This window comes from Parambassis ranga, chromosome 20 (assembly GCF_900634625.1).
Source record: "Parambassis ranga chromosome 20, fParRan2.1, whole genome shotgun sequence".
In the NCBI taxonomy this organism is placed as follows: domain Eukaryota; kingdom Metazoa; phylum Chordata; class Actinopteri; family Ambassidae; genus Parambassis; species Parambassis ranga.
Genome location: NC_041040.1, coordinates 3635056 through 3662555, shown reverse-complemented (window position 1 = coordinate 3662555; position 27500 = coordinate 3635056). Strand labels below are relative to the sequence as shown.

Genomic DNA, 27500 nt, shown 5'->3' with positions numbered 1-27500 from the left:
GAACCTGTGACCTGCTGCACTCCTGACGGTAAGTTTACAGGAACATGTCTGATGGGTCATTTTAAATTTAATTGCAATACAAGCTCTGACTTTGAATATTCGTAATGTGGGGTGTATATTAAATATAAGAATAAGACAATTGTTCATTCATTTGATTGGCTGTTGCTCTTCAGATGTAATCACAACAACCAGTATAAACATACATCAAGTAAAAATAGTGCTAATTAAACCTTTTCCCTCTTGTTTGACTGTTAACGAGGCGACAAGTTATAAAAGTTTTTGGTCGTACATTTGCTTTTTATGTCTGTCCAAGTTTTTTTTTCTGATATATTTCTCATAATCTAACTTTAAATGTCAGAAACTGTCCCTGTGAGTGGGAGGGTTGGGCGATATTGGCAAAAAAATTCATCATGATTAATTTGACGATTAATTGATGACTATTGCACTGACATGTTTTTGACTCTAAATCGCCACATTGTTCTGATCTGATTCTGACAAATCATCAGTCAAGTTAACCCCTTCATTCTAACAGGTTAAAGTAGGAAGCCATGTTTGAAATATGTATTGATAACAGAGGCACAAACTGCTTCAAACTAATGATGAAGCAAACGTTTAAAAGCTTTGTCATTCAAATGTTCTAATCTTAAGGTCACAGAGCAGAGCATGTCAACGTTAAAATTAAACAGGACAAATAAGTTCAGAAAAGTCACATCAGTGATTATTTCAAGTTAAAAAGTGTGTCTGTGCAAATGAACCTGTGACCGGAATATGTCCCACACTAGTGCATGTTTTCAGCAGCAGAAAAAAACAAACAAACAAACAAACCAGACAATTCCACATTTAAATGTGTGTCTGTGCAAATCAACCTGCGTTACGTTCTTCCAGCGCTTAGTTTGGTCGCAAGGAGCACGATGACTAAACGTACCGTGGATTCTCGGCTGAGTGGAAATTCTTTCCGACATCTGCTGGAGGAGACTTCGCTGTTGTAATGTTTTCCTATTTTAAATAAAGATCGGGAGGGCAGCTTCTCCAGTCGGAGTTCATTCCTTTTATCCAAGCTAACATCCAGTTGCTATGGCAACAGCCAACGCTCCACGCTTCACACCTAATGCATGAGAGGCACTATACACTACAGCTGTAGTCGGCGTTGTGGCCTTGTCGCGCTTTCTTCAGCTTTCTTCAGCTTTCTTCGTGCTCCGGCTTATGGTGACAGACGTTGAACCTCTGTTAGGGACGTGCTGCTTTGCATGATTTACCTGAACACCACTGCCTTCCACCATTATTGTTATTGTGGGCTCACATGTGCCCGCTTGCGGGTGATGGTGAGAGTATGTCGCACACAAAAAGGCATCATCCTGACGAGGCACTAATCGCTGTAATCTGTAAGTGGCAAATATTAATCGGTGACAGTTTTTCTGACGATTAATTGCACACGATGCGATTTTGCACAAGCCTAGTGAGTAGGATGAACATTGAACGGCACAGTAACTGAAGACATTGTTGGCGTTCTTTGTTTCTGCAGGTGTTTAGTTACATTCTGTATTCAGACAAGCTGAACTCTGAACTTCCTGCGGACTCTCTCCCTCTCTCCCTCCCTCTCTCTCCCCCTCTCCCTCTCTCTCTCTCCCTCTCTCTCGTACCAGCGGCTGTGATGGCTCATGTCTCCAATCATGGGAAGCTGCTCCTGCAGCGCCTGCATGAGCAGCGGGAGATGGACTTTCTGTGCGATATAACAATCATGGTGAGAGACGTGGAGTTCAGAGCCCACCGCAACATACTGGCTGCGTTCAGTGAGTACTTCTCCTCCCAGGCAGAGAAGGGTCAAGAGGTCACGACTTTAGATCCCGACAAGGTCAGCCGGTACTCTCTGGAGAAGCTGCTGGAGTTTATCTACACTGGACAGATGAACCTCAGCAGGTAAACGTCTAAATCGCCTCGTTTCGGAGAGAATTGAGGTCGTTTCTTGATTGAATGTTGTTTTTTATTTTATTTTTTTTGTTTCAGCACCAGACAGGCAGCTGTGCGCCGAGCTGCTGTCTTCCTTGGAATGCCAGATGCCACAAAGTATCTGGAGGAAATCCCTCACTGGTCTGAGCCCAGCGAGACGTCCCAGTCAGAGGTGGATAAAGAAGCTGGCCTGTCTCCTCCCAGTCCCGGGTCTCCCCGCAGCCCGAGCTCCCCATTTCCTCTGTCTATTGTTGCCGTTTCAGCGGACTGGCAGGAAGAGGGGAGGGGGGAAGGCCAGGAACAGGATGGTGACGTCAAACAAGTATTTGTGGAAGACGGAGACAGAAGCGATGACGACTACACGCCAAAGAGCGCTGGAAGAGGACAGGGCAGGAAGAGGGGCAGGAAGCCGAAGAGTTTCAGCGGCGAGCAGGCGGAGCCGGGCAGCTCGACTGAAGACATTCCCAAAATTCAGAGTTACAGGGGGAGGGGGCGGGGCAGAGGGAGGGGCAGGGGGAGAGGAAGAGGAAGCTCCAAGTTTGAAGATGTGACCGCGTATGATTCTGAAACGAGCATGAAGGACTTCGGTGACACCTCTGCAGACTGGAGCCCCTCGCAAGAAGAAGAGTCTCCAGCCAAGAAGTTCCGCCTGAGCAGCGGCGAGGGGAGGAGAGGGCGAGGCCGCGGGAGGGGGAGGGGGCGAGGCAGAGGGAGAGGGAGAGGCAGAGGCCAGAGGAGGACGGAGGGGGAGGCGGAGGAAGCGGGAGAAGGTGAGGGAGATGGAGAGGAGAGCACTGAGATGGGAACAGAGGACTTAGAAGATGAGGAGGAGGAGGAAGAGGAGGAGGAGGAGGAGGATGAAGAAGCTGGTGACCAGGATTTGTCAGAAATGGGGGAGCTGACGCTGTCGTGCACCGAGTGCAACAAACTGTTCAAAGATGTGAGCAGCCTGCGGAGACACGAGAAGATCCACAAGGGGCTGAAGCCGTTCTCCTGCATCTTCTGCTCCAAGACCTTCAGACAGGCCACCCAGCTGAAAACACACCTGCGCATACACACAGGTGAGCTGAGCCAGGAGCGCTGCACATCAGCCACTGAGGGTCGCTGTGTGACAAACACTCTGCTTTAACCATCAGGCGAGAAGCCCTTCAACTGCTCCGACTGTGACAAGTGTTTCGCCCAGAAGTGCCAGCTGGTGGCTCATCGCAGAATGCACCATGGAGAGGAGAAGCCGTACACCTGTGAGCGCTGCGGGTTCAAGTTTGCTACCTCATCAAACTACAAAATCCATATCAGGTAAAGTAGACTGTGGACTTTGCCTGCATAATTGTGGCTCATCGTCCTGCTGCAGAGCGATTCTGAGACGCCTCCATGTTGACTTTAGCAATATAAAAAAAAAAGTGTTCTTTTTCCCTCAGACTGCACAGCGGGGAAAAACCCTACGTCTGTGACATCTGCGGTCAGGCGTTTGCTCAGTCCAGCACGCTGACGTACCACAAGCGACGGCACACCGGAGAGAAGCCGTACCAGTGTGATCTGTGCGGCATGTCCTTCTCCGTTTCCTCCTCGCTCATCGCACATGCACGGAAACACACAGGTGAGACGCATGTGGTGGAGCATCTGGTCTGGACATCTGACATCCAGAGTGTCTGGCTCAGAGCAGCCATTTACTTCCTTTTTGCTTCACAGTGCTGCTTCCTCTTGTTACAGTGTATTATGTGTGTGTGTGTTTCAGGCGAGACCCCGTACAAATGTTCACAGGCGAAGTGTGATGCAAAATTTGTCACATCCTCTGAACTAAAGAAACACGTGCGACGACTTCACCCAGGTACGACATGTCCGTAGAACAGTGTTATTACCCGGGGGGTGTTTGAATGTCCTCACAGTGTGTGTGTGTGTGTGTGCAGAGGGGAACTCCGGTGTGCAGTGCCTGCTGTGTGGAAACAGATTTGCCAGCGTGAAGAACATGATCAAACACCAGGAGAAGGCCCACGCCGATGAAGTGCGGCAGCACAAGGAGAGGGCCCGAGCTGGTGAGGTGTTTGTATATGAAGGTTTCTGTCATGTTTAATCCAACACGAGTGTCTGACGGGGTTCTGTTTGTCGGAGCAGTGGTCCTCATGGCCTCCAGTCATCCCGTGGCCTTCGTCCAGAACAAACTCTCCCAGGAAAACAAAGCTTTGGTTTCCATTCCTGAAGGCGAGCCGGCCAACCCCGAGCCAGCCACGCCCACCCCTAAAGCCATGGCGCCATCCACAATCTCATGTGAAAACGCCGAAACCAGCACGGACACCGCCGCCATCATCCAGGAGTTCAAGTCGGAGCCTGTCAACCCCCCTCTCAGCGCCGCAGACCAGGTGACCTTCGAAGCTGACCAGGAGCAGACCATCAACTCGGAAACCCTCCACGCTCTGGTGGAGCAGCTGCGGCCGCCGCCCTCCCCGGCCCCGGGCCTGGAGCAGATTGTCATCATCAGGACGGTGGACACCGCCGAGAACAACCCCCCGCCGCAGTGAGGCTGTGCAGGGGGGAGGAGCCGAGGGGGCGCTCTGCTGGAACACTGGAACAGTATCAGAGTCATCTCGAATGAGACGCTGTGAATCTTATTACAACATGGACTCTGTTCTCCGTCATCATTTGTGTCAGTGTGGCTGAAAGTAAACAGGAAACACACCTGCAGGTCAGACCGATCGATCAGTCAGCAGTTCTTAGTCTTTTAAAAGACCCAAACCATGCGTCCACAGGATGGAAGGAGACAGACAACGTTCCCTTATAAGAGGCTGAAGTTGGAAAATGTTTTTACCCCTATGTCTGATTAAAAACCACTTCAATGATGTATTGATAATCAACATAACTGACAGTTTTGTCAGTGCAGCCATTTTATTTTGATGAATAGAGATGTTGAGCGTGGTTTTAACGGCCTGGAATCACCCTGTCAAAGCTCTGCAGCGTCCGTAGAGTATCCACAAACATTTTATCCCACGCTTTCACTGGATAACCTTCTGAACATCCGTTTGGTGCCAGCGAGCAGATTCTTGTCAGTTACATTGATTCTCAGGTGAGCTGCAGACCTAAACATTACATCCTGATCTCACCAGTGTTCCTGCTTTTACCCTTAGTAATAGAATCATGTGAGCTGAGCTCGCTCGGCTTCAGTCCCTCCATTCAACCAACCAAACGCCTCTCTGACTGAGCTTCTGTGGCGTGTGGCTGCAGCTCTGTCAGCTGCTGTGATGTCATCCACGGCGAGCTGTGAGGCGGCGGCGTTGTTTTATAGTTATCGTAGTAAGTGTAGGAGCCTTTTTGTCGCTATGAGATGTACGTTTTTATTGATCCCACAGTAAATGTTGCACTCTGCAGTGTTTGACGTGACGGTGGCTGCATTGATGTGAACACAGTAATTCAATAGAAGCCATTTATTTTCTGTTAAAGCAGCTGTTTGTTTTCTTTTAGATAGATCTGCATTACCTGTTCTTGTATTCACACATGCAAGTTCACTACTGTATAAATACTGTACAACAGAGAAAATAAATGAAGACAAAAAGGGACGGCGGCCTCTCATCATTTCACTGATCATATCAACATCCTGTCACATGCAGTAAAGACTGATAGAAATCTAAAGGGATATTAAGTCATATATAATAGTTAATCTACAATTAAATCTTGAAAAAGCATTTTCTTAGAAAAATGTGCTGCGAATCGCTGAAGAATCTGAATTTTGAGCTGAATTAGTTTGAAGACATGGTGAAAATGAGCGTTTGAAGCCTGGAGCTGTGTCTGGAGCTGACGGAGTTAAATAGTGTGAGATTTCAGGCTTTGTTGGAAAATCTTTGCAGGCTCTCAGCTTTGAGACTCGGCTCGTATGAGAGTGAGTGGTGTAGAGAGGTGGAGGAAGTGCTGAAGCTCGGTACTTAAGTAAAAGTACAATTACCCAGCAAGATATATACTCAAGTAAAAGTAGAAGTGCTGCATCAACAATCCTACTTAAGTAAAAGTCTTAAGTACTTTTAAATGTACTTAAAGTATTAAAAGTAAAAGTACTCACACTGAATATATATGATTGATTTCCACCACAAAGGATCTGAACAGGTTAAAATAATGAAAGAAATTATCTCAAAGTAAAATAGTTTGAAAATATTAATGTAGTTTAAAGTTTAAAGAAAGAGGATGAGTTTGAAACGCGCCTGTTCCTTTTGTCCTTCGCGACGCGCCGTACGCTCCTGTTACCATAGCAACCCAGCAGCGCTCCAGCCGTCAGCATGGCGAGTCCGAGTCTCTCCGAGGTTTATAAAGCTGTGTGCGCCGAACACCCAGTAAAAACAAACCCAGATGTTCTGGAGGTTTTACTGAAGACGAACCCGGCGGGGTGAGTTTTTATTTCAAGTCACATCACTGCAACTAAAACTTTAGCTAATGCGGCGTTAGCATCCTCAGCTAAAGTAGCTCCCACGTGATGTAAACAAACGTGTAAGTTCTGCACTCATGTTACCAAAAGATTTTCACTCAGCCGTTTTCTTATTGGTTTTTATTTAACTAACCTACATGTTATAGTGTTTATTTAGACTATTTTTGTTTTTTGTTTTGTTAAATTATTAGAAGTGAATTCCTGTAAAAGTAAATTACAAATACACAATTATAATTAAAGCATTGAAAAGTTTACCAAAGCAAAAATAATAAGAGAAATGACTGTGAGTCCTCAACGTTAGGCGAAAGTCTCTGTCACCAGTTATTCAATCAAAAAGAATTAATTTAAGTCATTAAAATGAAAATGTCTCTGTCTGTGTGTGTCTGTGTGTGTTCTCTGTGTGTGTGTGTGTGTGTGTGTCTGTGTGTGTGTCTGTGTGTTCTGTCTGTGTGTGTCTGTGTGTGTGTCTGTGTGTTCTGTCTGTGTGTGTCTGTGTGTGTGTGTGTGTGTTCTGTCTGTGTGTGTCTGTGTGTTCTGTCTGTGTGTGTGTGTGTTCTGTCTGTGTGTGTCTGTGTGTTCTGTCTGTGTGTGTGTCTGTGTGTTCTGTGTGTGTGTGTGTTCTCTGTGTGTGTCTGTGTGTTCTGTCTGTGTGTGTGTCTGTGTGTTCTGTCTGTGTGTGTGTGTGTCTGTGTGTCTGTGTGTTCTGTCTGTGTGTGTTCTGTGTGTGTGTCTGTGTGTGTTCTCTGTGTGTGTGTGTGTCTGTGTGTGTGTGTCTGTGTGTTCTGTCTGTGTGTGTGTGTGTCTGTGTGTGTGTCTGTGTGTTCTGTCTGTCTGTGTGTGTGTGTCTGTGTGTGTGTGTCTGTGTGTTCTGTCTGTGTGTGTGTGTCTGTGTGTGTGTCTGTGTGTGTGTCTGTGTGTGTGTTCTGTGTGTGTGTTCTGTGTGTGTGTCTGTGTGTGTGTATGTGTTCTCTGTGTGTGTCTGTGTGTGTTCTCTGTGTGTGTGTTCTGTGTGTGTGTCTGTGTGTGTGTGTGTTCTCTGTGTGTGTCTGTGTGTGTTCTCTGTGTGTGTGTTCTGTGTGTGTGTGTCTGTGTGTGTTCTCTGTGTGTGTTCTCTGTGTGTGTCTGTGTGTGTGTGTTCTCTGTGTGTGTGTCTGTGTGTGTTCTCTGTGTGTGTGTTCTGTGTGTGTGTGTCTGTGTGTGTTCTCTGTGTGTGTGTGTCTGTGTGTGTGTTCTGTGTCTGTGTGTGTTCTCTGTGTGTGTGTGTGTTCTCTGTGTGTGTGTGTGTGTGTGTCTGTCTGTGTTCTGTGTGTGTGTCTCTGTGTGTTTTCTGTGTGTGTCTGTGTGTCTGTGTTCTCTCTGTGTGTGTCTGTGTGTCTGTCTGTGTGTGTGTTTTCTGTGTGTCTGTGTGTGTGTCTGTGTGTTCTGTGTGTGGCAGGAACTTCACCTTGAAGCTGGCGGGGAACAACAGACTGAGGCCCGTCCAGCGGCTCAGTGACGCCGACGTCCTGGTTCTGTCTAAATGTCTGAGACACAGCCAGCGTGTCACAGGTGAGCGGGCGGATCCAGCTGAACGCGGCTCCGACAGGAACCTCAGGTGACTTTACTCCGTCTGTACCAACAGGTCTGGATGTGAGCTACAACAACATCGGAGACGTCGGAGCCGGGCACATCGCTGACCTGCTGCGGGTACACGTGGATCCTCCTGTGTTCATGGCGTCATGTCGCAGCTGTTCATGTTGAACTGTGTGGTTTCTTCTGAGCAGGAGGAGAGTTCAGCTCTGCAGGTTTTGGACTTGACCTTTAACGACATTCAGGCGGCCGGAGCTGAGGTCCTCGCCAGCAGCCTGCAGGTTCACCCTGGACTCCTCTTACAGGCCTTGACCTCATGTAGCCAAATAAAACAGTAAAGGCAGAGTCACGGCCCTCAACACAATAATTACACAGCAATGATCGTCTGACATGATGAATGATGAACCGCTCATCACTCTGTGTGTGATGGATGATGAGGTCGTCTCTCTGCAGGGGAACAGCCGCCTGCTGTCGCTCAGGATGTCTGGAAATAAGATTATGAACAGAGGAGCGATGCAGCTGCTGAGTGCTCTGCAGCAGAACCACACACTGCAGGAGCTGACGCTGGCTGACTGTGACCTGGTACACACACACAGACACACACACACACACACACAGACACACAGAAAACACACACACACACACACAGAGACACACACACACACACACACAGAGACACACACACACACAGAGACACACAGACACACACAGAGACACCACCACACCACGAGACACAAAAACACACACACGAGAACACAGGACACACACCAGAGACACACAGACACACACATAGACACACAGAAACACACCACACACACACAGATCACACGAAGCACACAACACCCACAGAGACACACACCACACGAGACAACACAGAGACCACAGACACACACACAGAGACACACATACACACACAGGAGACACAAAACAACACTCACAGAGACACACACCAGACACACAGACAGAGGACACTCACACACACTCACAGACACAACCCACACACCGACAGAGACACTAACACACACAGAGACACACACACACTCACAGCACACACAGAGACACACAGAAAACACACACACACACACAGAGACACACAGAAAACACACACACACACACACAGAGACACACACACACACAGAGACACACAGAGACACAAAAACACACACAGAGACACACACACACTCACAGACACACACACACACAGACAGAGACACACACACACACACACACACACACAGAGACACACAGACACTCACACAGAGACACACAAACACTCACACAGAGACACACACACAGAGACACAAAAACACACACAGAGACACACTCACACACACAGACACACACACACACACACACACACACACACACAGACAGACACAGACACTCACACACACTCAGACACACACACATAGACACTCACAGACACAGACACACACAGACACACACACACTCACAGACTCACTCAGTGCACGGCCGTGTTCTCCTGAAGCCGCTCTGAGCTCGCCTCTCTCTCTCCACAGGCCTCTCAGAGCGTGATCGCCCTCAGCATCGTGTTGAAGAGGAACGCCGCTCTGCGCTCAGTCGACATCAGCCGGCCGCTGCTCTTCAGCCACCAGGTACCGACACACACACACACGGCAGCACGCTGGGGGGGGGGGGCACTGCTCAGCACACTGACGTATGGCTGCGTGTCTCAGGAGGAGTGGGCGGAGCACTTCTCTGAGATGCTGGCAGTGAACTGCAGGTTGGTGGAGCTCCACCTGGGGAAGATGGGGATGACCGACTCTGGGATGGAGAGGCTGGCCGAAGGCCTGAGGCTGAACTGCAGCCTGCGCTACCTGGACCTGCGCTGGTAAGGAGGAGAACATTAACTGTGGACGCCCGGTGCTGAGCTTCCTGCAGACCCTGCTGTTGTCCTGGTTCTCTGCAGTAACCGCGTGACACGTGACGGCGCGCGGCGTCTCGCCGAGGTGCTGAAGCAGAACACGGCCTTGGAGATCATCGACCTGTCGTCCAATCGGATTGAGGATGACGGTGCTGCGTACCTGAGTGAGGCCATCGCCTGGTCGGGCTGCACCCTCAGAGAGTGAGTACGACAAAGACCTCAGCCTCTGAGACACACACAGACACACACACAGAGACACACACAGAGACACAGACAGAGAGACACACTGACACACACACACAGAGACAGACAGAACACACAGACAGAAACACATAGAGAGACACACTGACACACACACACACTCACAGACACACACACAGAGACACACACACATGCAGACAGACACAGACACTCACAGACACACACACACACTCACAGACACACACACAGAGACACAGACACACACACAGAGACACACACACATGCAGACAGACACAGACACACACACACACTCACAGACACACACACAGAGACACAGACACACACACAGAGACACACACACATGCAGACAGACAGACACACACACACACTCACACACACACACACACACTCACAGACACACACACAGAGACACAGACACACACAGAGACACAGACACACAGAGACACAGACACACACACACACACTCACAGACACACACACACACTCACAGACACACACAGAGACACAGACACACACACAGAGACACACACACATGCAGACAGACACAGACACGCACACACACACACACTCACACACACACACACACACACACTCACAGACACACACACAGACACACACACTCACAGACACACACACAGAGACACACACACAGAGACACAGACACACACACAGAGACACACACACACTCACAGACACACACACAGAGACACAGACACACAGAGACACACACACACATGCAGACAGACACAGACACACACACACACACACACACACACACACAGACACACACACACACACACACAGACACACACACACAGACACATGTGTGATCCTCTACATCTTTAGGCCTGAAGGGGTCGAGAATTCACTGTATATGTAGTTTTCTGAAATTATCTGTAGAACCCGCTGCGACCTGCAGCTTCAGCTTTGCTGCTCTCCGTCACTGTCTGCCAGGCTGTCAGTCTGCAGCAACAACATCCACAGGGACGGGCTGCTGTCGCTGGCTCAGGCCATGAGAGAGAACGCAACTCTGTCTCACATCTACGTCTGGGGAAACCACCTGGAGGAGCCCGTCTGTCGGGTAAAGTCTCCACACACACGTCAGCCTCGTGTCGCTCTTGTACCATTAGACAACGAGTTTCCTCTCCCAGGCCTTCAGTGAGCTGATATCCAGCGGCCGCCTGCCGCCGCAGCAGACGGACGTCAGCGCGTATGAGGTGGACGGTCGGGTGTTCCTCGCCGAGGTCTTCCAGAGTCTGAGGAAACAGTTCTACGGCGTCGTCGACAGGCATTTGGACTCTGACAGCACGCTGGACGTCACCGCGGACACGTCCACAAACAGAGGAGGCCCCGCGGTTCTGCAGCTGCGCTAGAAAACAGCAAACGGCTCACACCCCACAACACACACAATAAAACTCTGAACTATAAACTGCAGTGTGAGACGTTTTTAATCAATCATGTTTAAGTGTTTTCAGTTTGAAATGATCTGCGCGGACGCTGTCCTTCAGTGGAGCATCATTCAAATCACTGTCCCCTCAGACCTGGAATCATGCAGCTACCCTAACTTACTCCTCAGACTGAATCTCCTCAGGATTCTCCTGATTCAAGCTGTGTGCTGCGTCTTTAAGGTCCGGATCCCACTCCAGCAGGGCGTCCCTCCTCCTCAGACTGTGGCTCAGCTGCTGTCTCTCCTGAGACCCCACGATCCACCTCTTCATTGCCAGCCGAGCCAGCGCCGGCATCCCGGGCAGAGCGCGGAGCAGCGCGGGCAGCCAGGCTGAGCACGGGCCGGAGGCGGAAGGTCGCAGGCTGAGGTCCACGTCCTCCAGTGAGCCCAGGCCTCCTGCCGTGAACAAGGCCGACCAGCCACCGTCGCCCACGGAGCCATTGTAGGAGAGGTCCAGCAGCCGGAGGGAGGACAGACATCCACGCCTGCACACGGCAGCTGCAGACAGACGGAGGACTGGTCACTGATGGAGGCTTAGTTCTTCCTAACAAACTGTTCAGACAACTGTGGGTTACCTAGGTGACGCAGGTCATCAGTGGTGAGCTCACAGCTGTTGAGGCGGAGCTCCAGGATGACTGACGGCTGCAAAGCATCCAGCAGCAACGGCAAGCGGCCACCGATCACTTTACACCAGGAGACATCCACACTGCGCAGGTACGGCACTGCCAGCGCTGACACACACACACACACACACTGCATCATCATCATCATCATCATCATCATGATGTGTGTGTGTGTGTGTTTGTACCCAGAGCGGTGAAGGACTCTTCGTTCAGGGCGCAGCAGTTGAGCGGCAGCCGCCTCATCTGTGTCACGGTGAGGGCGGAGACCAGTGGGAGGACCACGCCCCCTGTCTCCTTATTGGACGAGACGTCAAGTTCTGTGAGTGCCGTCAGAGCAGGAAGCACCTGGACTGGAGACAAGAAGATCACGTGATCGACACAGGTAACCAGCTGCTGCAGGTCAAACAAGACGTTCACTCACTCAGGGCGTCCAGGTCGCCGGGCGTGAGACAGCACAGGTGGAGGTCCAGGCTCTCCAGGTGCGCGACGTGAGACAGGTGACAGGTGAGGCGGCTCAGTCCGCCAGCCAGGCGCCTGTTGCAGGACAGGTTCAGCTCGCGCACAGAGGGGAGGCAGCGGAGCGATGCGCCTGTAGGACAGGATGAACGGTGTGATTGTGTATGTGATCAGAAACGTCCGTCAGTTCCTCCTACCGAGCTCATCCAGGCTGTCTGCCATCAGACCACACCCCTGCAGGCGAAGCGTGGTGAGGGAGGCGGCGTGAGAGAGGGAGGCAGCCAGCGCTCTGAAGCCGCCGGCGTCTACTTCCTGTGTGAGCTGAGGGTTACAGGAGACATCCAGCACACAGAGTCTGGGCAGAGCAGCCACCATTCCTCCTGAGAGACGCACACACACACACACACACACTGTCACTGACATGAACAGTCACACAGCCAGGCAGCCATCAGGATGCAGTCAGTACCGAGAACAGCAGCATCGGCTGCAGTGAGCTGACAGGCCACCAGGTGGAGCTCCCTCAGCAAAGGGTGGAGTTTACCCAGCAGGCATTGCAGAGCGCCACCGCCGACGGCACCGTTCCAGGACAGATCGAGGATCTCCAAGAGAGGGATGCAGGTGAGCGTTTCACCTGCAGCCAATCACAGAGAAGAAGACACATCTGTACACAGAGACGAGCCCGATGGAGGCCTGAGGGTCGGAAAACCCACCAAGAGCAGTGACATCGATGACACTCAGCCTGCAGCCGCAGAGCCTCAGCTTCCTGATGTTGCCCACGTGCTGGAGGTGAGAGGTCAGTGCCGCCAGGCTCCCACCGATCAGCTCGTTCCAGGAGACGTCCAGCTCTTCCAGCTGAGGGAGGAACTGAAGCAGCGTCGCTTCAGGAGGGGCAGAGACAGGGTCACTGTGTGCTGATGCTGAGGAAGCCTGAGTGTGTGTGTGTGTGTGTGTGTACCGAGCTCTAGCAGGTCTGTAGCTGTCAGATCGCAGTGACCCAGGTGGAGGCTCCTGCTGTCGGCCTTCTTGCCCAGCCTGTGCACGAAGGCACACAGGCGGCCCCAGCCGAGGGGGGACTCACCTTCTGTGCACGCTGCAACACCTGAAAACACACACGTTACACACACACCTGACGTGATGCCGCAGGGGCTCAGGGGTCAGTGTGTGGTGTTCACTTCAGGGTCTCCATGCAGGCGCTGAGCCTCATTAAGTCCCTTCCTTAATCTGTGGGTTTGATTTTGAAACAGTCCACACACACCTGTGCTCTGTCCTCGGGCCCCTCCGCCCTCCACCTCTCCATCCTCGGGGATGCCCGTCCGCTCGGAGGTTCTGGACAGGAAGCGTCCCAGCGGCCTCCTGTCAGACGGCGCGCGCTTCCGGCGGATCTGATTCATGATGACGTTGAGGGCGGAGCGTCTCTGGCTGCCGCCTTCCCGCCCCCTCGAACCATCTGACCGAAAATGGAAGGACTGATTCTCACCAACAATAAACCATCACATGATAAAATAAATCATTCTAAAAAGCTCCTGAAACTAGCTGCTATCTACTGATTATGAGTTATATTAGCTGATAATGACGTTAGAGCCATATGACGCCTCTGGAGCCTGAATGCAGCTCACACGACGTGTTTTACTAAGAAACTCAAGTTTTAAAGAAACAAAATCACCTGAGACCGTTTTTCTACGACGGACTGAAGCTTTAGAGAGTGTGTGTGTGTGTGTTGAGAAGTGATCTCACCTGCAGACTCCATGTCAGCCTGAAGACCGAACACGATCAAAGTGTCGTTTTACTGAACGCACCACTCTCAGAACACCTGCTCAATGATTCCGCTGGTTTCTAGAGTTTTTTTTCCACTTCTGCGGTCCTGGCTGTGCACCTGCGTGACGTCACGTCCCGTGCTCGTCAGGTGGATCATCCCGGAAGTGCGACGCCCTCAGCAAAGTTGTCTTATAAAGCTCCGGCATCAAAGGTCGTTTGACCTTCAAAATAAAAGCACCTAAAACCTCTAACCAGGCGGTTCATGTTTTTCTAATTCATATGTAAAATATTAACTTTTCTGTTGCTATAACGACCAGCGTTAGTTTAAAATAATGAGTGTTCAGGATTTGTAAACGTGGTCTGCTTGTTCCTCAGACCCAGATCAGTGAGAGAATCCTCCCTCACAGGTACGAACAGCAGCAGAATTAGACTCAGAAGAATAAACGACAACTCAAAATTTTCCTTCCAAATTTATTTTATTCGATCTGAAATCTGTGGTCAGTCCAGGATGGCCTCTGCACTGAATGCACTCCTGGTCGCTGGAGGATTGTTAGACAGTCTAAAACACCTCCTCTCCTCCGCCACGCTCCTTCAGCTCCAGCAGGAAGACACTGCAGAGGAGGGCGAGCGGAGAGGAGGGAGGAGGCGTCTTTAAACCACCGACAGTCCGCGCTCTGTTCCCTCCGTCCTCCTCCTCCTCCTCACGGAAAATAAAATAAAAACAAACAAAAGCCAAGAAGAGTGGGATGGTTGTGTCGTCGGAGTTGGTCTCCTTAGTCGTCGTCCACTGTAGGTGTGATGGTCACGCCCCTCCTGATCTGTCCCCAGCCAATCAGACTGAGAGGAGGAAGCAGTCGTTACATATCAGCCGATAAAACGTCACATCAATGACGTCCGCTCCGATTCTTACCGCCAATGTTTCTCCACACGTCGACTCAGTGCGATCTTCTCTCCAACCTCTGTGCAGACGGGGTTGGTAAGGACGATCTTGGCCAGATCAGCCTTGACGGCGCTGACGCGGCCGCCAGTCGACAGTGAGCCGATGTTCACCATCAGCACTTCGTTCTTAGACAGTTTCTGGACCTGCACGTGCACAAATTCACACCGGGAGCCTTTGTCACACCGCTCTTTGCCTCATCTCTCTCTCACAGTTTAGGAGAGTTTGCGGTGCATTCTCCATAACGCACGACTCACCTTGGCGGCCTTCTTGTCTCCTTCTGTGCGGACACCCAGCAGCCTCCTGAGCAGGAAGTAGGAGATCTCCAGCTCGGTGAAGATCTCTGGCAGTGCTCCAACGGCGCCCAGCACCTGACCCACCATACGATCGGCTCGGCACAGCGTCGGGTCAATCTTGGTGCCCACACCTGCACACAAACACGGCCGGTGATTTGTCTGTACTGCCCGCAGTCAAAACAGCTTGAGCCCATCTTGAGCGTCTGTTACCGATAAGGCCTCCGGGTGCAGCATACTGCAGGTCGTTGTGCTCGGCGAACAGAGAGACGATCTTGGAGAAGATGGGTTTACACATGAGCTTTCCTTCCTGGTCTTTGGACACGATTCCTGGCCGCACTTCGATCTCCTGACCCACCTGGCAGTCACAAAGAGAAGAGGACGACAGTTAGGACCGCTACAGCGCTACAGGTCTGAACCTGGTTTTTAATCCGTGCTCACCTTGAGCACACCCTTCAGGATACTTCCTCCTGCCACGCCTCCTTTCAGGTCATCCACCTCACAGCCGGGCTTGTTCACGTCAAAGGACCTGATGACTGAGAAAAATGAAACAAAACATTTTAGTCGGAGAACAATCGGTGAAAAATAAGAACCGTGTTTTTGTCTGCTTACCAATAAGTCTGGGCTCAGATGTGAAGTCCCTGACGGGCACGGGGATCGTTTTCACAATGTACTCACAAACCACCTCGATGTTGTACTTCAGCTGGGCTGAGATGGGAATGATGGGAGCACCCTCAGCTACTGTGCCTGCAGACAGAGACGTTCAGCTCGTCATCTTGGAGCTCAGAGTCCCAAACTCTTAGTCTTATATCATTAAAAGTCAGATGAACTCACCCTGGACAAAGGCCAGGATCTGCTCGTACTGCTCCTTGGCCTGGCTCTCCTTCACCAGGTCAATCTTGTTCTGCAGGATGAGGATGTGCTTCAGCTTCATGATCTCTATGGCGGCCAGATGCTCCGACGTCTGTGGCTGAGGACAGGACTCGTTTCCCGCTGGAGGATGGAGACAACACCAAATTATCCCTTCATAACACGCCAGCTCCATCAAAGCTTCTGTGTTTATCTCCAGGGGGATATAACTTACCAATCAGCAGGAGGGCTGCGTCCATGACGGCAGCTCCGTTCAACATGGTGGCCATCAAAATGTCGTGACCAGGACAGTCCACAAAGGACACGTGTCTGTGGGAACGAGGAGAAGGAAGCTGTTACCATGCCCACACGGATGACCAACCTTCCACAGACCGTCGTTCCCGTCGTACCTGACCAGTTTGAAGTTGCCCTTAGTGCCAGGGATGTCTGTGGGAAATTCATCGGGGGTGCTGCTGCCACACGACCTGTAGCACTCCGGCCGGGGACAGCTGGGGTCGTCCAGCTTGTAGACCTGCACAAAGATGAAGGTGAAAGGGAGTTCCTTTAAATAGACGGCTTCAAAGATGAATGCCTCGTAAATCGCATCACAATGAAGTGCAATGCAGTTTGTTTATACAACATTAGGAGGTCACATGGACTTTGTAATATGTCCAAAAATAAATGAGAGTTATCAGAGATGCAGGAAGAGCACGGAGCTGCTCAGTCCACTCACCTTAGCGTTAGCATATCCTAGCTTGATGGTGATGTTCCTCTCCAGCTCATTCTTGAACCTGACCGTGTGCACACCAGAGATGGCCTTCACTACTGTGGACTTTCCGTGGGCCACATGACCGATGGTGCCTGGAAGAGAGAGAGGGACAAAAATCAATCGCTGATCGACTCCCACAGAGTCAACATCATCAGATCTGAGCAGCTGTGTCCTGGCTTTCATACCGATGTTGATGGTGGCTTGTCTGCTGATGATCTCTGGAGAGAGGGGCGTCAGGGTCGACACATTCTGCCAAGAGAGCGACGTACATTAGACACACACACAACAGCACAGGGACCCTCAGCCTCAGGTCGGCCCCCTCTATTTAATCCAGGGGGTGAATGGGAACAAAGGCGCACACACACTCCCACACACAGACCCACACAATACATAACAGATCTGCCTGCTGAAGTGCAGGTTACCATTGCTTTAAATTATATTGCTGATGCCCTAAATGAGCCATGAATAAATAAATAAAGCAGTAATAATAACCATCAGTCTGAACAGATGGAGCCAGCCTGAACGGGCTCCCTGTTTTATCAACATACAAATGATGCTGTTTTAATTCCCATAACTATGTCGCCACATTATGACTCCAAACGTGTGTCTCGGTGTGGAACGTCGATAAACCGGGAGCCGAACATTACTCGGTCTCTGCCAGGAGCCTGAGCGGCTTTCTGGGGTCGACTCCCCGCCGGGCCTATCGTCATGCGCCGGGTGGTGGCGACACAGCACCGGCGGCCGTGACTCTTGATATCTACGGCCTCGTCTGTGGCCATTTTAGCGACACAACGGGCCAACAACCACCGACGTAACACCACGAGACTGTAAACGCCGCTAAGCGGACACTCACCAGAGTATTTAGGTCTTGTTTGGCCAGGTGAGGCTGACCAAGCGTTGTACCAGACTCGTCGCCCGCCATCTTGAATGAAAAAGGAACGAAGGAGGCGGCCGCGGCGGATGCCTGATCAGCCGAGACCACTGTCCTGAAACCACCCAGTAAACCAGACACATTTAAACTCTCCACCGGGGGACACACACTACCTCACAGCTTTAGAACAACAGTAGTGGTAGGAATTTATTTTTATTCGTTAATATCAGCTGTACTTTACACCTCGCGTGATCCCTCCGGTACTTCTAACGGGGTCCTTTCTCAGCGGCTGATGCAACTCACTTCCTGTGCAGCGGACAGATCCTTTAAAGAGCGCAGATCATCTCTGATCATCACAATCCATCAACCATTTAATGTCAATCAACCGCTCACACGTCTTTATTTACTCTCCCTACTTCAAAAACACACATTTATTTGACCCATGCGTCAGGTCCGTCGCCGTTTAGTGACGTCATCGCTGACTTTTTCTTTGTAGTCTGTTCGTGCAATGTGTAGTTCTCTTCAGTGATTCAACGTTAAAACATATGTGACACTAGAAAAAAGGACATTTCCTGAAGAAAGTCTGGTCGCTGCAGCTAAAGCTTTGAAGGATTGATCTGAACTGATGGAGAATTCCGAGCTTTGATGCCTCTGTGTGTCAGCCTGTCACCATGGTAACAGCAGAGGAGACCTCAAACACCACTCCACCTTTGAGAGCCTGGCGCGCGGAAACGATTTGGAATTAGAAAATTCTGAATACAAGTGTGATAGAGCAGCATCTGATGAGCGTTTTAAGACTAAAATGGAGTCTGTAGCTTGAAATCTGTAGGAGGAGATACATTTGGCAGATGACACCGAAATTGCTTAATATTTGAAAAACAAAAAACAATAATTTAAAAAAGAAACCCCTCTACCCCAATACGCTGCGCCAAAAAACGTACGGAAGAATAAGAAAGAAGAAGAAGAAAGAGGGTGAAGAACAAGAGTGTGATTCACACTGTACCTGAGGAAACATCTCTGACACAAGGTCGCTGTCACGTTGCTTGAGCTCCTCTGGTTCTTTTGCTTCCTGCTCACGTTTCAGCTGCTCTTCTAAGGAGGACCTGTCCTCTGACAGTTGGCTGATCTTACTGTCTTTTTCCTGGACGGTCTCATTGGCCTTTTCCAGGTCATTTCTCACAGTTAAAAGCTCGTTGGCCAGCTCCTCAAACTTGGAAGAACACTGGTTATGTTCTTCGGCAGCCTTTCTTAGGTTTTTGTTTTCTTCTGTGAGCTGTTCACACTTTGCCATTAACTGTAGTATCGTTGTCTGCTGTCTTCTCTGCAGGCTGTTCCTCCAGTTCCTCCCTCTCCTGCGTCGATCGAGTTTTCTCCTCATACTTCTGTCCTTTCTTTTCACGCTTCTCTCGTTCTTTCTTTTCGCGCTTCTCTCGTTCTTTGCTCTCTTTCTTCTCTTCTCGTGTTCCTTTCTGAATCCTCTTCTGAATAAAGTCCTGAAAAGTCCTGAACATTGTTGATGAATCCTTGTGTCTCACTCTGTGTCGCTCAAAAGTGCTCATCTCTGTCACCTCTGTGGTGGAGGTGACAGAGAGGAGGATACTGAGGAAACTCCTCAGTATTCGTAACAACACGTCTCACCCCCTGCACGACACACTGCTGTCCTACAGGAGCACATTCAGCGGTAGACTGAGACTACGAGGAGCAGCACAGAACGCCACAGGAGGTCCTTCCTGCCAGTGGCCATCAGACTGTATAACTCCTCCCCTTTCTGTAGGAGAGGAGCTAGATAATCATGTCAGGCATCACTGTCATTCCCTCCACTGGTCTATATTATGTTTACTTAGCACCTTACATCTCCATATTTGTATCCATGTATCATATATTGTGCTCACTTGGATTATAGTGACACTTATACTTATACTCTGTACTTAACTGCATTTATTGTGACTTGATACCTCTGGCACAAGAATTTCCTTCGGGATTAATAAAGTTTTATCTTATCTTATCTTATCTTAACAATAACTAATGTGGAAAAGCTTCTTGTGCATCAGCCTGTCACCATGGTAACAGCCCTGCCTGCCTGCCTGTATCCATGGCAACCTGAATGTTTATCAACTGATTGTTGGTTTTAAATTATGTCTTAATGGAAGAATGACCGGCACTGTCCCCGAACAGCTGGCTGTCAGGGCAAAACAGTTTGGTGTTCAGTTTAAAGAGTGACACCGTCAGAAAGCTAACGAGTGTTCCTTTGAACTGATATAAAAATGATCCCAGTTAGATGGACGGTGCAGGCCTGAGCACAGGTTAGAGAGATTTTTTTAGGCATCTCCTCAGCCTCTCTCCACTCCGAGTGATGACATCACCCACTCCGGCTCCCAACATTCCACGCAATACACACTAATGAAGAGACCTCAAAAACCACTCCACCTTTGAGAGCCTGGCGCGCGGAAACGATTCGGAATTAGAAAATTCTGAACACAAGTTGATAGAGCAGCATCTGATGAGCGTTTTAAGACTAAAATGGAGTCTGTAGCTTGAAATGTGTAGGAGGAGATACATTTGAAGGGCTCTCCCATAGACTCCCATGTTAAAAATGACACATAAATTGCTTAATATTTGAAAAATTATAATTTTTTGAAAAAAACCTGACGTTGACCCTGGATGTCCTCTGTGAGATGAACATTTTGATAGTTGAATGGCTGAAATTGGTCAATGTATGCTGAAGATACGCTGCGCCAAAAAACGGACGGAAGAATAAAAAGAAGAAGAAAGAAAGAAACACGTTGTTGTTGTTATTATTATTATTTATTATTATATTATTGTTTTTGTAATAGTTTTAGGTCTTTTTGTTTTTATCTTTTTTTATTTATTGTTATCGGGCCTCACTGATTAATAACACTGATCATTTGAAATAATAAATTATGTACATGTGATGATTTGCATATATTACTTTAATGTGATATGATGTTTGATTCATGTTTTGTTACCTGTAACTTTCTGTGGATCCATTGTGGTTCTGGTCTCTGGTCTTTAAACCCGCTCCGCCCTTCAGTTCCGCCCAAAAGGGAAATGACGCCGGCGCAGAAAATGGCGTCCGCAAAGCCTGTGGACCGCTGTGGCTCGCTACCCATTTAATTTAGAGCCGTGTGTGGGGGGTGTCCGCGTCGGGCAGATGGACGGTAATAACAACATGGCAGTCCACCGCTGCCAGCCGCTTTCCTGATCCCGGAGTCGAACCCGCAACTTCATGTCTGAAGGAGCCAGAGCTGCCTGGTCGAAGAGGGGTTGTGGGGATTCGCACCGCCGAGGTGAGACGGCTGGATTTAGCAGCTAAGCTAAAAAACCCCCCTCCCGGTCGAGCAGGTGTCGGATCCCCCGTAGCTCCACAGCTGAGAGTCGTGACAGTGGCTCGGGTTAGCCTGCTAGCTTCCTGCGGAGGGATCCAGCTGCGTTTCCTTCATGTTCTGCACACATTCCCTCTAAAAATTAAGCTAATAGCATCTGTACTCACGGAGACCAGGGCTGACTGCCCCGCTACGTCTCACGCCAGCCTTTGTTGTGAGGCTCTAACGGCAGGGTTCCCTTTGTGGTGTCACACATGTGAAGAATATAACCCAGACTGGCTCTTTAACCCGCGCTAATGATTGTCATGTTTGTACAAATGTGTGTTATAACGTGCTAAACGTGCACGGTTAGCCTCTCTGGAGCTAACTGCAGCATCTCTGGCTGATCCACAAACACTCGTGTCACTTTATTATTGCTTTAAAGGGGCAGTTAGCTTAGCCGCAGGCTAGGTTAGCTGGTTGTTAGGTGTGCAGACCTTCAGATTGTTGTTTTACTTCTTCCCCCTAGAAACACACACACACACACACACACACACACTGACTGACTGTTTACATCTGGAAGTCCTGAGCAGGGACAGGGTCAGTGAAGGGTTCTAGGTCTCATGTGCTGCTCCACTTGTAATTGCATCTTAATTGGAAGCAGGGAGCACATTTACATATTAAATGGATGAGAGAACATTAGAAGCAGCCCAGGTGTTGGTTTTCCATGGAGTCCCTGAATGCATCATCTAACTGTCCCCTCTCTCTGTCTGCTCTGTCAGAACCTGGGAAACACAAGCACAGGAAATGCGAGCGGCCCCTTAGTGCTCAGCCGTCAAAGCCTGTGATTGTTCGCCCGGGCTCCAAAAGGTACGACTTCCCCACTCTGCAGCCCTGCACGCTCATTTAACCCCTTTGTGTTCCTGTTCACTCACCGTCTGATTCAACGCATCACACCTGATGTGATGGGATGGAGGTGTAGAAGTTTGAGCCCCAGTCCTTAACGTCAGGAGACAGGACTTATGTTCCCTGTCTGATTATACTGAAGAAACAAAACATTATTATTATTATTATTATTGGTTTATTGTGTTGTGTGTGGTTCAGAGATGAGTCAAGTTGTTTCCGTCTATCAAAACAAGATTTAAGTTGTGATAACCTTGAATCTTTTAAGGCTGACATGTAACACATTTAATTTCCTCACAGCTGTTGTTCATTTGCCAGAGAAAGTAAATAAACAAAGTATGTGGACACGTGGATTGGTTTGCGGTTATCAGTCTGTCCACATACTTCTGGCCCCTGCAGACCTTCATGCTTTATGTGGTGGTTGTGTTGGCTTTGTCGTTCAGGTGATTGACGCTCAGAAAAAGGGACTTTGTTAGCATCTACTGGACACAAGGGGCACTGTCCTCTGATTGGCTCGGACAACCCCTCTGACATGCCCGTGGCCAATCAGAGGTGAGTGTGCTGTGTGTGTTTGTGTGCGTTCTCTGTGGGTTTGTGCAGGTGAAGATGGTGTGTGTGTGTTTTATGTGAGTATTATATAGATGTTGTGTGAGAGCTGATGCACTAGTTGTTCTATTTTCTTGTCCATCACCCTGACGGTGCTGCAGGGCGGCGGGGTTTGTCCCCGGTGTGTCAGCACAGTGTTTGATTGGCTGTGAAGGAGTAACAGCTGGTTAGGACGCAGCAGCTGAAGTGCTGAGCATCCTATTGAATGCCCTTCCAGCAGCCACACAGACAGACAGACTCCTGTGTGTGCTGAATTATCTGTTCATTCAGTTTGTCCTTTCTTTGTCTTGTTATCGAGTTTTTATGACTTTTAAATCACTGGCTGCTTCCTGTCCATCAGGAGTGTTATGTCGGGGGCGGATGTGGAGGTGTACCTGTCGCAGGTGCACGATGGGAGCGTGTCATCGGGCTTCCGGGCGCTCTATGAGGAGCGTCTGCTGCTGGATGTACGCTGTTGATCGAGGAGCACCACTTCCAGGTGTGCAAATCAGACCAGACAGTCTGTGAATCCTAACTCTGGTTAATGAACACACTTAGAGGACAGAAGGTTTCCTGGTGTAACCCTGTGTGTCGTGGTTTCCAACACCTGCAGGCCCACAAGGCGCTCCTGGCCACCCAGAGCGACTACTTCGGGTCATGTTTACGGCAGACATGAGAGAGAGGGACCAGGACAAGATCCACATGAAGGGGCTGACGGCCGCCGGGTTCGGCCACATCCTCCGGTTCATGTACTACGGCTCGCTGGAGCTCAGCATGCCCACTGTCCAAGAGATCCTGCAGGTAATAGAAGAGAAACACACACAAACAGCTGTTCTGTGTTGAGGTGCATCATCTCCTGTGTCTTCCTGCAGGCGGCCATGTATGTCCAGCTGACGGAGGCGGTGGAGTTCTGCTGCTCCTTCCTGCTGGCTAAAATCTGCCTGGAGAACTGTGCTGAGGTGATGCGGCTCCTGGAAGACTTCAGCGTGGGCGTGGAGGGAGTCCAGGAGCAGCTCGACAACTTCCTACTCGACAACTTTGTGCCCCCTCATGAGCCGGCCGGATTTCCTGTCCTACCTCAGCCTGGAGAGACTGCAGGTCTGGCCCCCTGAACACCAACACATCAGACCCACTGGTTTTCTGTTCTGTTACTTGAATCAGTGTGAAACATTAGAACATTTAACCGCTAAAGTGAAAGTGGCACCAGGCTGCAGTGCATCACTCGCTCTCCTTCTGAACCAGGCGTACCTGAACAGTGATGCTCTGAGTCGCTTCCCTGAAATCGAGCTGTATGAAGCCGTGCAGGCGTGGGCTGCGACATGACCGGCGGCGCTGGAGGCACACGGACACCATCGTGCAGTCCATCCGCTTCTGTCTCATGACCCCCGCCAACATCTTTGAGAAAGTTAAGTGCCTGTCGGATGTTTTGAGGCGCTACATGCCTGTACCGTCCTCCTGTTCGTCCTCTATTGTCCTGATGTTGTCTCCATCTGTCCTCCTCTCAGGTAAAAACGTCCGAGTTCTACCGTTTACTCCAGACAGCTGAGGCAGGAGGTGGACCAGGCTCTCAGCTACTTTCACGATGTCAACCAGCAGCCTCTGGTGGAGACGCACTCCAACCGCATCCGCTCCGTCGGCCACAGACCGCCGTGTTCAGGGGGATGATTGGCCACAGCATGGTCAACAGCAAGATCCTGCTGCTGCAGCGTCGAAGGTGGAGTTCAAAGTGTGAAGCACCAGATTTACCAACGGTCTTAGCTGCTGTTGTTGTTGTTGTTGTTGTGCAGTAACTGATTATTACAAACCCTCTGGTGTGTGTTGGTCAGACCGGGTTGTGTGACGTCCTCTCAGTAACCTCCGCCGTTACCTTCCAGGTGTGGTGGGAGCTGGAGGGGCCTCAGGTGCCGCTGCGGCCCGATGCCTGGCCATCGTCAACAACTTTGCCTTCCTGCTGGGTGGCGAGGAGCTGGGGCCTGACGGGGAATTTCACGCCTCCTCCAAAGTCTACCGCTACGACCCCCCAGAACTCCTGGCTCCGCATGGCGGACATGTCCGTGCCCAGGTGAGAGGAGGCAGATGTTTTTTGTTTTATATTAACTTGATGGCACTCGCTGCTCATCTGATGAATTTGTGGTTGGTTTTTGCAGGTCAGAGTTTGCCGTTGGCGTCATTGGCAAGTTTATTTATGCCGTGGCGGGCCGCACGCGGGACGAGACCTTCTACTCCACGGAGCGATACGACATCACAGAGGACCGCTGGGAGTTTGTGGACCCGTATCCTGTCAACAAGTACGGCCACGAGGGAACGGTTTTGAACGGCAAACTGTACATCACGGGCGGCATCACCTCCTCCTCCACCTCCAAGCAGGTGTGCGTGTTCGATCCGGGGCGGGAGGCGGGCGGCGGGGGGACCTCGGGCGGCTCAGACTCTCACAGGACACGCGCCAGCCGAGGCCCGCTGCTGCCCGGCACTCACGCCAGCTGCTGGGAGAACAAATCCAAAATGAACTACGCGCGCTGCTTCCACAAGATGATCGCCCACAACGGGAAGCTGTACGTGTTCGGCGGGTGTGCGTCATCCTGCGGGCCTCTTTCGAGTCACAGGGCTGCCCGTCCACAGAGGTGTACGACCCAGAGACTGACGAGTGGACCATCCTCGCCTCCATGCCCATTGGGCGCAGCGGCCACGGGGTGGCGGTGTTGGACAGGCAGATCATGGTGCTGGGCGGCCTGTGTTACAACGGCCACTACAGTGACTCCATCCTCACCTTCGACCCCGACGAAAACAAGTGGAAGGAGGACGAGTATCCCAGAATGCCTTGCAAACTGGACGGTCTGCAGGTGTGCAGCTTGCACTTCCCAGAATATGTGCTAGAGCACGTGAGACGCTGCAGCTGAGGTCTGCTCCCCCCACATGCCTCCTTTTATAGAAGCGGGAATGCACAGCTCCAGGACTGCAGCCTCCCACAGGGGGGGGGAGGGGGTCCTTTTAAAACTGAAGACCAGCACTTACCTTTAGGTGAGAGTTCGACACCTGTGGAGCGCCGCGCTGAGACGTCACGGTCAGCTTGAACATTTTCAGAATTAGCTTTCTCAGAAAATTAAGGAAAAAAAAGTGTGGAGAGTAAAAAGGGTTCATCCTGCTGGTTTCTTCAGTTTCCTGTTCTAATGCTCACCTACTGTATTTAGGCTTTCAGCCAGGCTGACTGCAGAAACGCACTGGAAGCATCACATCCATTCATTTCCAATCATTTAACCAAACGTTTCCCTGTGTGCTTCCTGTCAACCAATAGGATAGAGACGACTCAAATGCCCTGTGAGACGTATAACGGCGTACAGTCGGGCATCTAAAGAAGATATAACACTATATACTACGGTAGTGACTCACTTTATAGCCTGTCTCCAAATATATGAAGCAGACTGTAGAGGAAAGAGACGACGATGCTTCAGCCTGCTGCCGGCCGCCACGTTAGGAACCCGCTTCCAGTGCGTTCCAGCTTTTAGCCCAGATTCTGCTCTTTGCTCCCAGATATCCACCAGACTGTGCTCATGTCCATCTCACATCGTCCTCACGCCTCGTCTGTCCAGCAGTCTGTGTCTTTTATGTTTCTAAGAACACTACACGGCTCATGAGGACTTCGTGTCACTCATGCCCGAGAGAAGGCGGCAGCTCTTCATTCGCTCACGTCTACATTCCCTGCACTTTGTTCCTGTTGTGTGTGTGTGTGTGTGATCGCACAGTTTTACCAGCTTCCAGCTTCCCGGCAGTTCAAGTATTACACTGTTGGAGACGTGTCTGAAATTAACTGGACGGCTGACAAGTCAAAGTGAAACACTGGAATATACCGGAGTATGACTGGTGAACAGAAACAAAGCAGGAAGTGGTGTGTGCACACTGAAGCTCTGCGGCGTGGAGCCGAGAACGGCTCGGCTCTGCGGCGTGGAGCTGTTCTAGGCTCTGAAACATTTAAACGACTTCACAGCTGCTGTTTGTTTCTGTGTCGGCACCAGTACTGTTATTCTCCTTCAGGTCCACGCAGCTAAAACTCATCAGCAGGAGGAGTTTTTTGTGTAGTTTTAATTCTGATGTCTGAAGCTGAAAAATTCTGAAACTAACCACAGAAACCACAGAAGGCTACAACAGGTAGCAGCGTGGTGGAGCCGCTGAGATGCTCCAGCATCAGAGAGAAACTTCATACTACATTAAATTTAACATGACACCGCTCGCTCATATTACAATATGACGGTAATCAATATTTTCCTGTGAGTAGGGAGACACTTTAACTTTTTTCCTCAGGAAAATGTACACCAAAGCTAAATGTTAGCATCACTTCAGAAGGTGTTCTTGCTCCAAAACGTCCTGAGACTTAACCCAGAGATTTGTGCTGCTTCAGTATCAAAGCGGACCTCAGCCACTCACTGAGCCGTACGAGAGCAGTGAGGTCACTCTGCTCTGAAGGGGGACAAAGATGTTCAACTGTAGCTTTAATGTATACTATTTTAAAACTAATCAATTAATGCAGCAGTCTGAGCTGGTAGCGGCCCCGCCGTGTCTTTCTCTCAGTGTCTGACTGTCAGCTGTGTTGATTTCAGACACGGAGGTCAGCAGATGCAGCATTCTGCTGAACGTCTGGGCAGTCCGCCGCCCGCCTCGACCCTGCA

At 50.3% G+C, this 27500-nt stretch overlaps 4 protein-coding genes and 1 pseudogene across 5 annotated transcripts in view; 3 read left to right on the top strand and 2 right to left on the bottom strand.

Annotated features, from left to right (window-relative positions):
• LOC114452889 (myoneurin-like) overlaps nt 1–5495 on the top strand; it is a 6151-nt gene extending 656 nt beyond the window's left edge. The window contains exons 2-10 of the mRNA XM_028432419.1: nt 1–28; nt 1644–1917; nt 2005–2651; nt 2757–3008; nt 3084–3243; nt 3366–3544; nt 3683–3775; nt 3855–3980; nt 4060–5495. The exon at nt 1–28 is cut by the window's left edge and continues 34 nt beyond it. Of these exons, the coding sequence (XP_028288220.1) occupies nt 1652–1917; nt 2005–2651; nt 2757–3008; nt 3084–3243; nt 3366–3544; nt 3683–3775; nt 3855–3980; nt 4060–4463 (2127 nt within the window). The 5' untranslated portion in view covers nt 1–28; nt 1644–1651 and the 3' untranslated portion in view covers nt 4464–5495. The remainder of the gene's footprint in view (nt 29–1643; nt 1918–2004; nt 2652–2756; nt 3009–3083; nt 3244–3365; nt 3545–3682; nt 3776–3854; nt 3981–4059) is intronic.
• Nucleotides 1–27500, top strand: part of LOC114452823 (NLR family CARD domain-containing protein 3-like) — a 1046161-nt gene that overhangs the window by 479279 nt on the left and 539382 nt on the right. The window lies entirely within an intron of this gene.
• Nucleotides 11512–14454, bottom strand: LOC114452854 (leucine-rich repeat-containing protein 31-like). Its single transcript, XM_028432365.1, has 10 exons — nt 14289–14454; nt 13810–14001; nt 13510–13653; nt 13265–13432; nt 13021–13185; nt 12752–12934; nt 12520–12687; nt 12284–12448; nt 12051–12206; nt 11512–11973 (listed from the first exon to the last, which is right to left on the bottom strand). Exons 1-10 carry the CDS (start codon nt 14299–14301, stop codon nt 11594–11596), a joined length of 1734 nt encoding a protein of 577 aa, XP_028288166.1. The 5' UTR covers nt 14302–14454; the 3' UTR covers nt 11512–11593.
• Nucleotides 14767–18143, bottom strand: LOC114452858 (eukaryotic translation initiation factor 2 subunit 3). The gene is made up of 12 exons (XM_028432369.1): nt 18011–18143; nt 17343–17406; nt 17122–17249; nt 16799–16920; nt 16624–16718; nt 16374–16532; nt 16152–16286; nt 15981–16075; nt 15753–15897; nt 15504–15673; nt 15220–15392; nt 14767–15146 (listed from the first exon to the last, which is right to left on the bottom strand). The coding sequence occupies exons 1-12, from the start codon at nt 18077–18079 to the stop codon at nt 15083–15085; spliced, it is 1419 nt and encodes a 472-aa protein (XP_028288170.1). The 5' UTR covers nt 18080–18143; the 3' UTR covers nt 14767–15082.
• LOC114452851 (kelch-like protein 15) lies at nt 21104–25746 on the top strand (annotated as a pseudogene).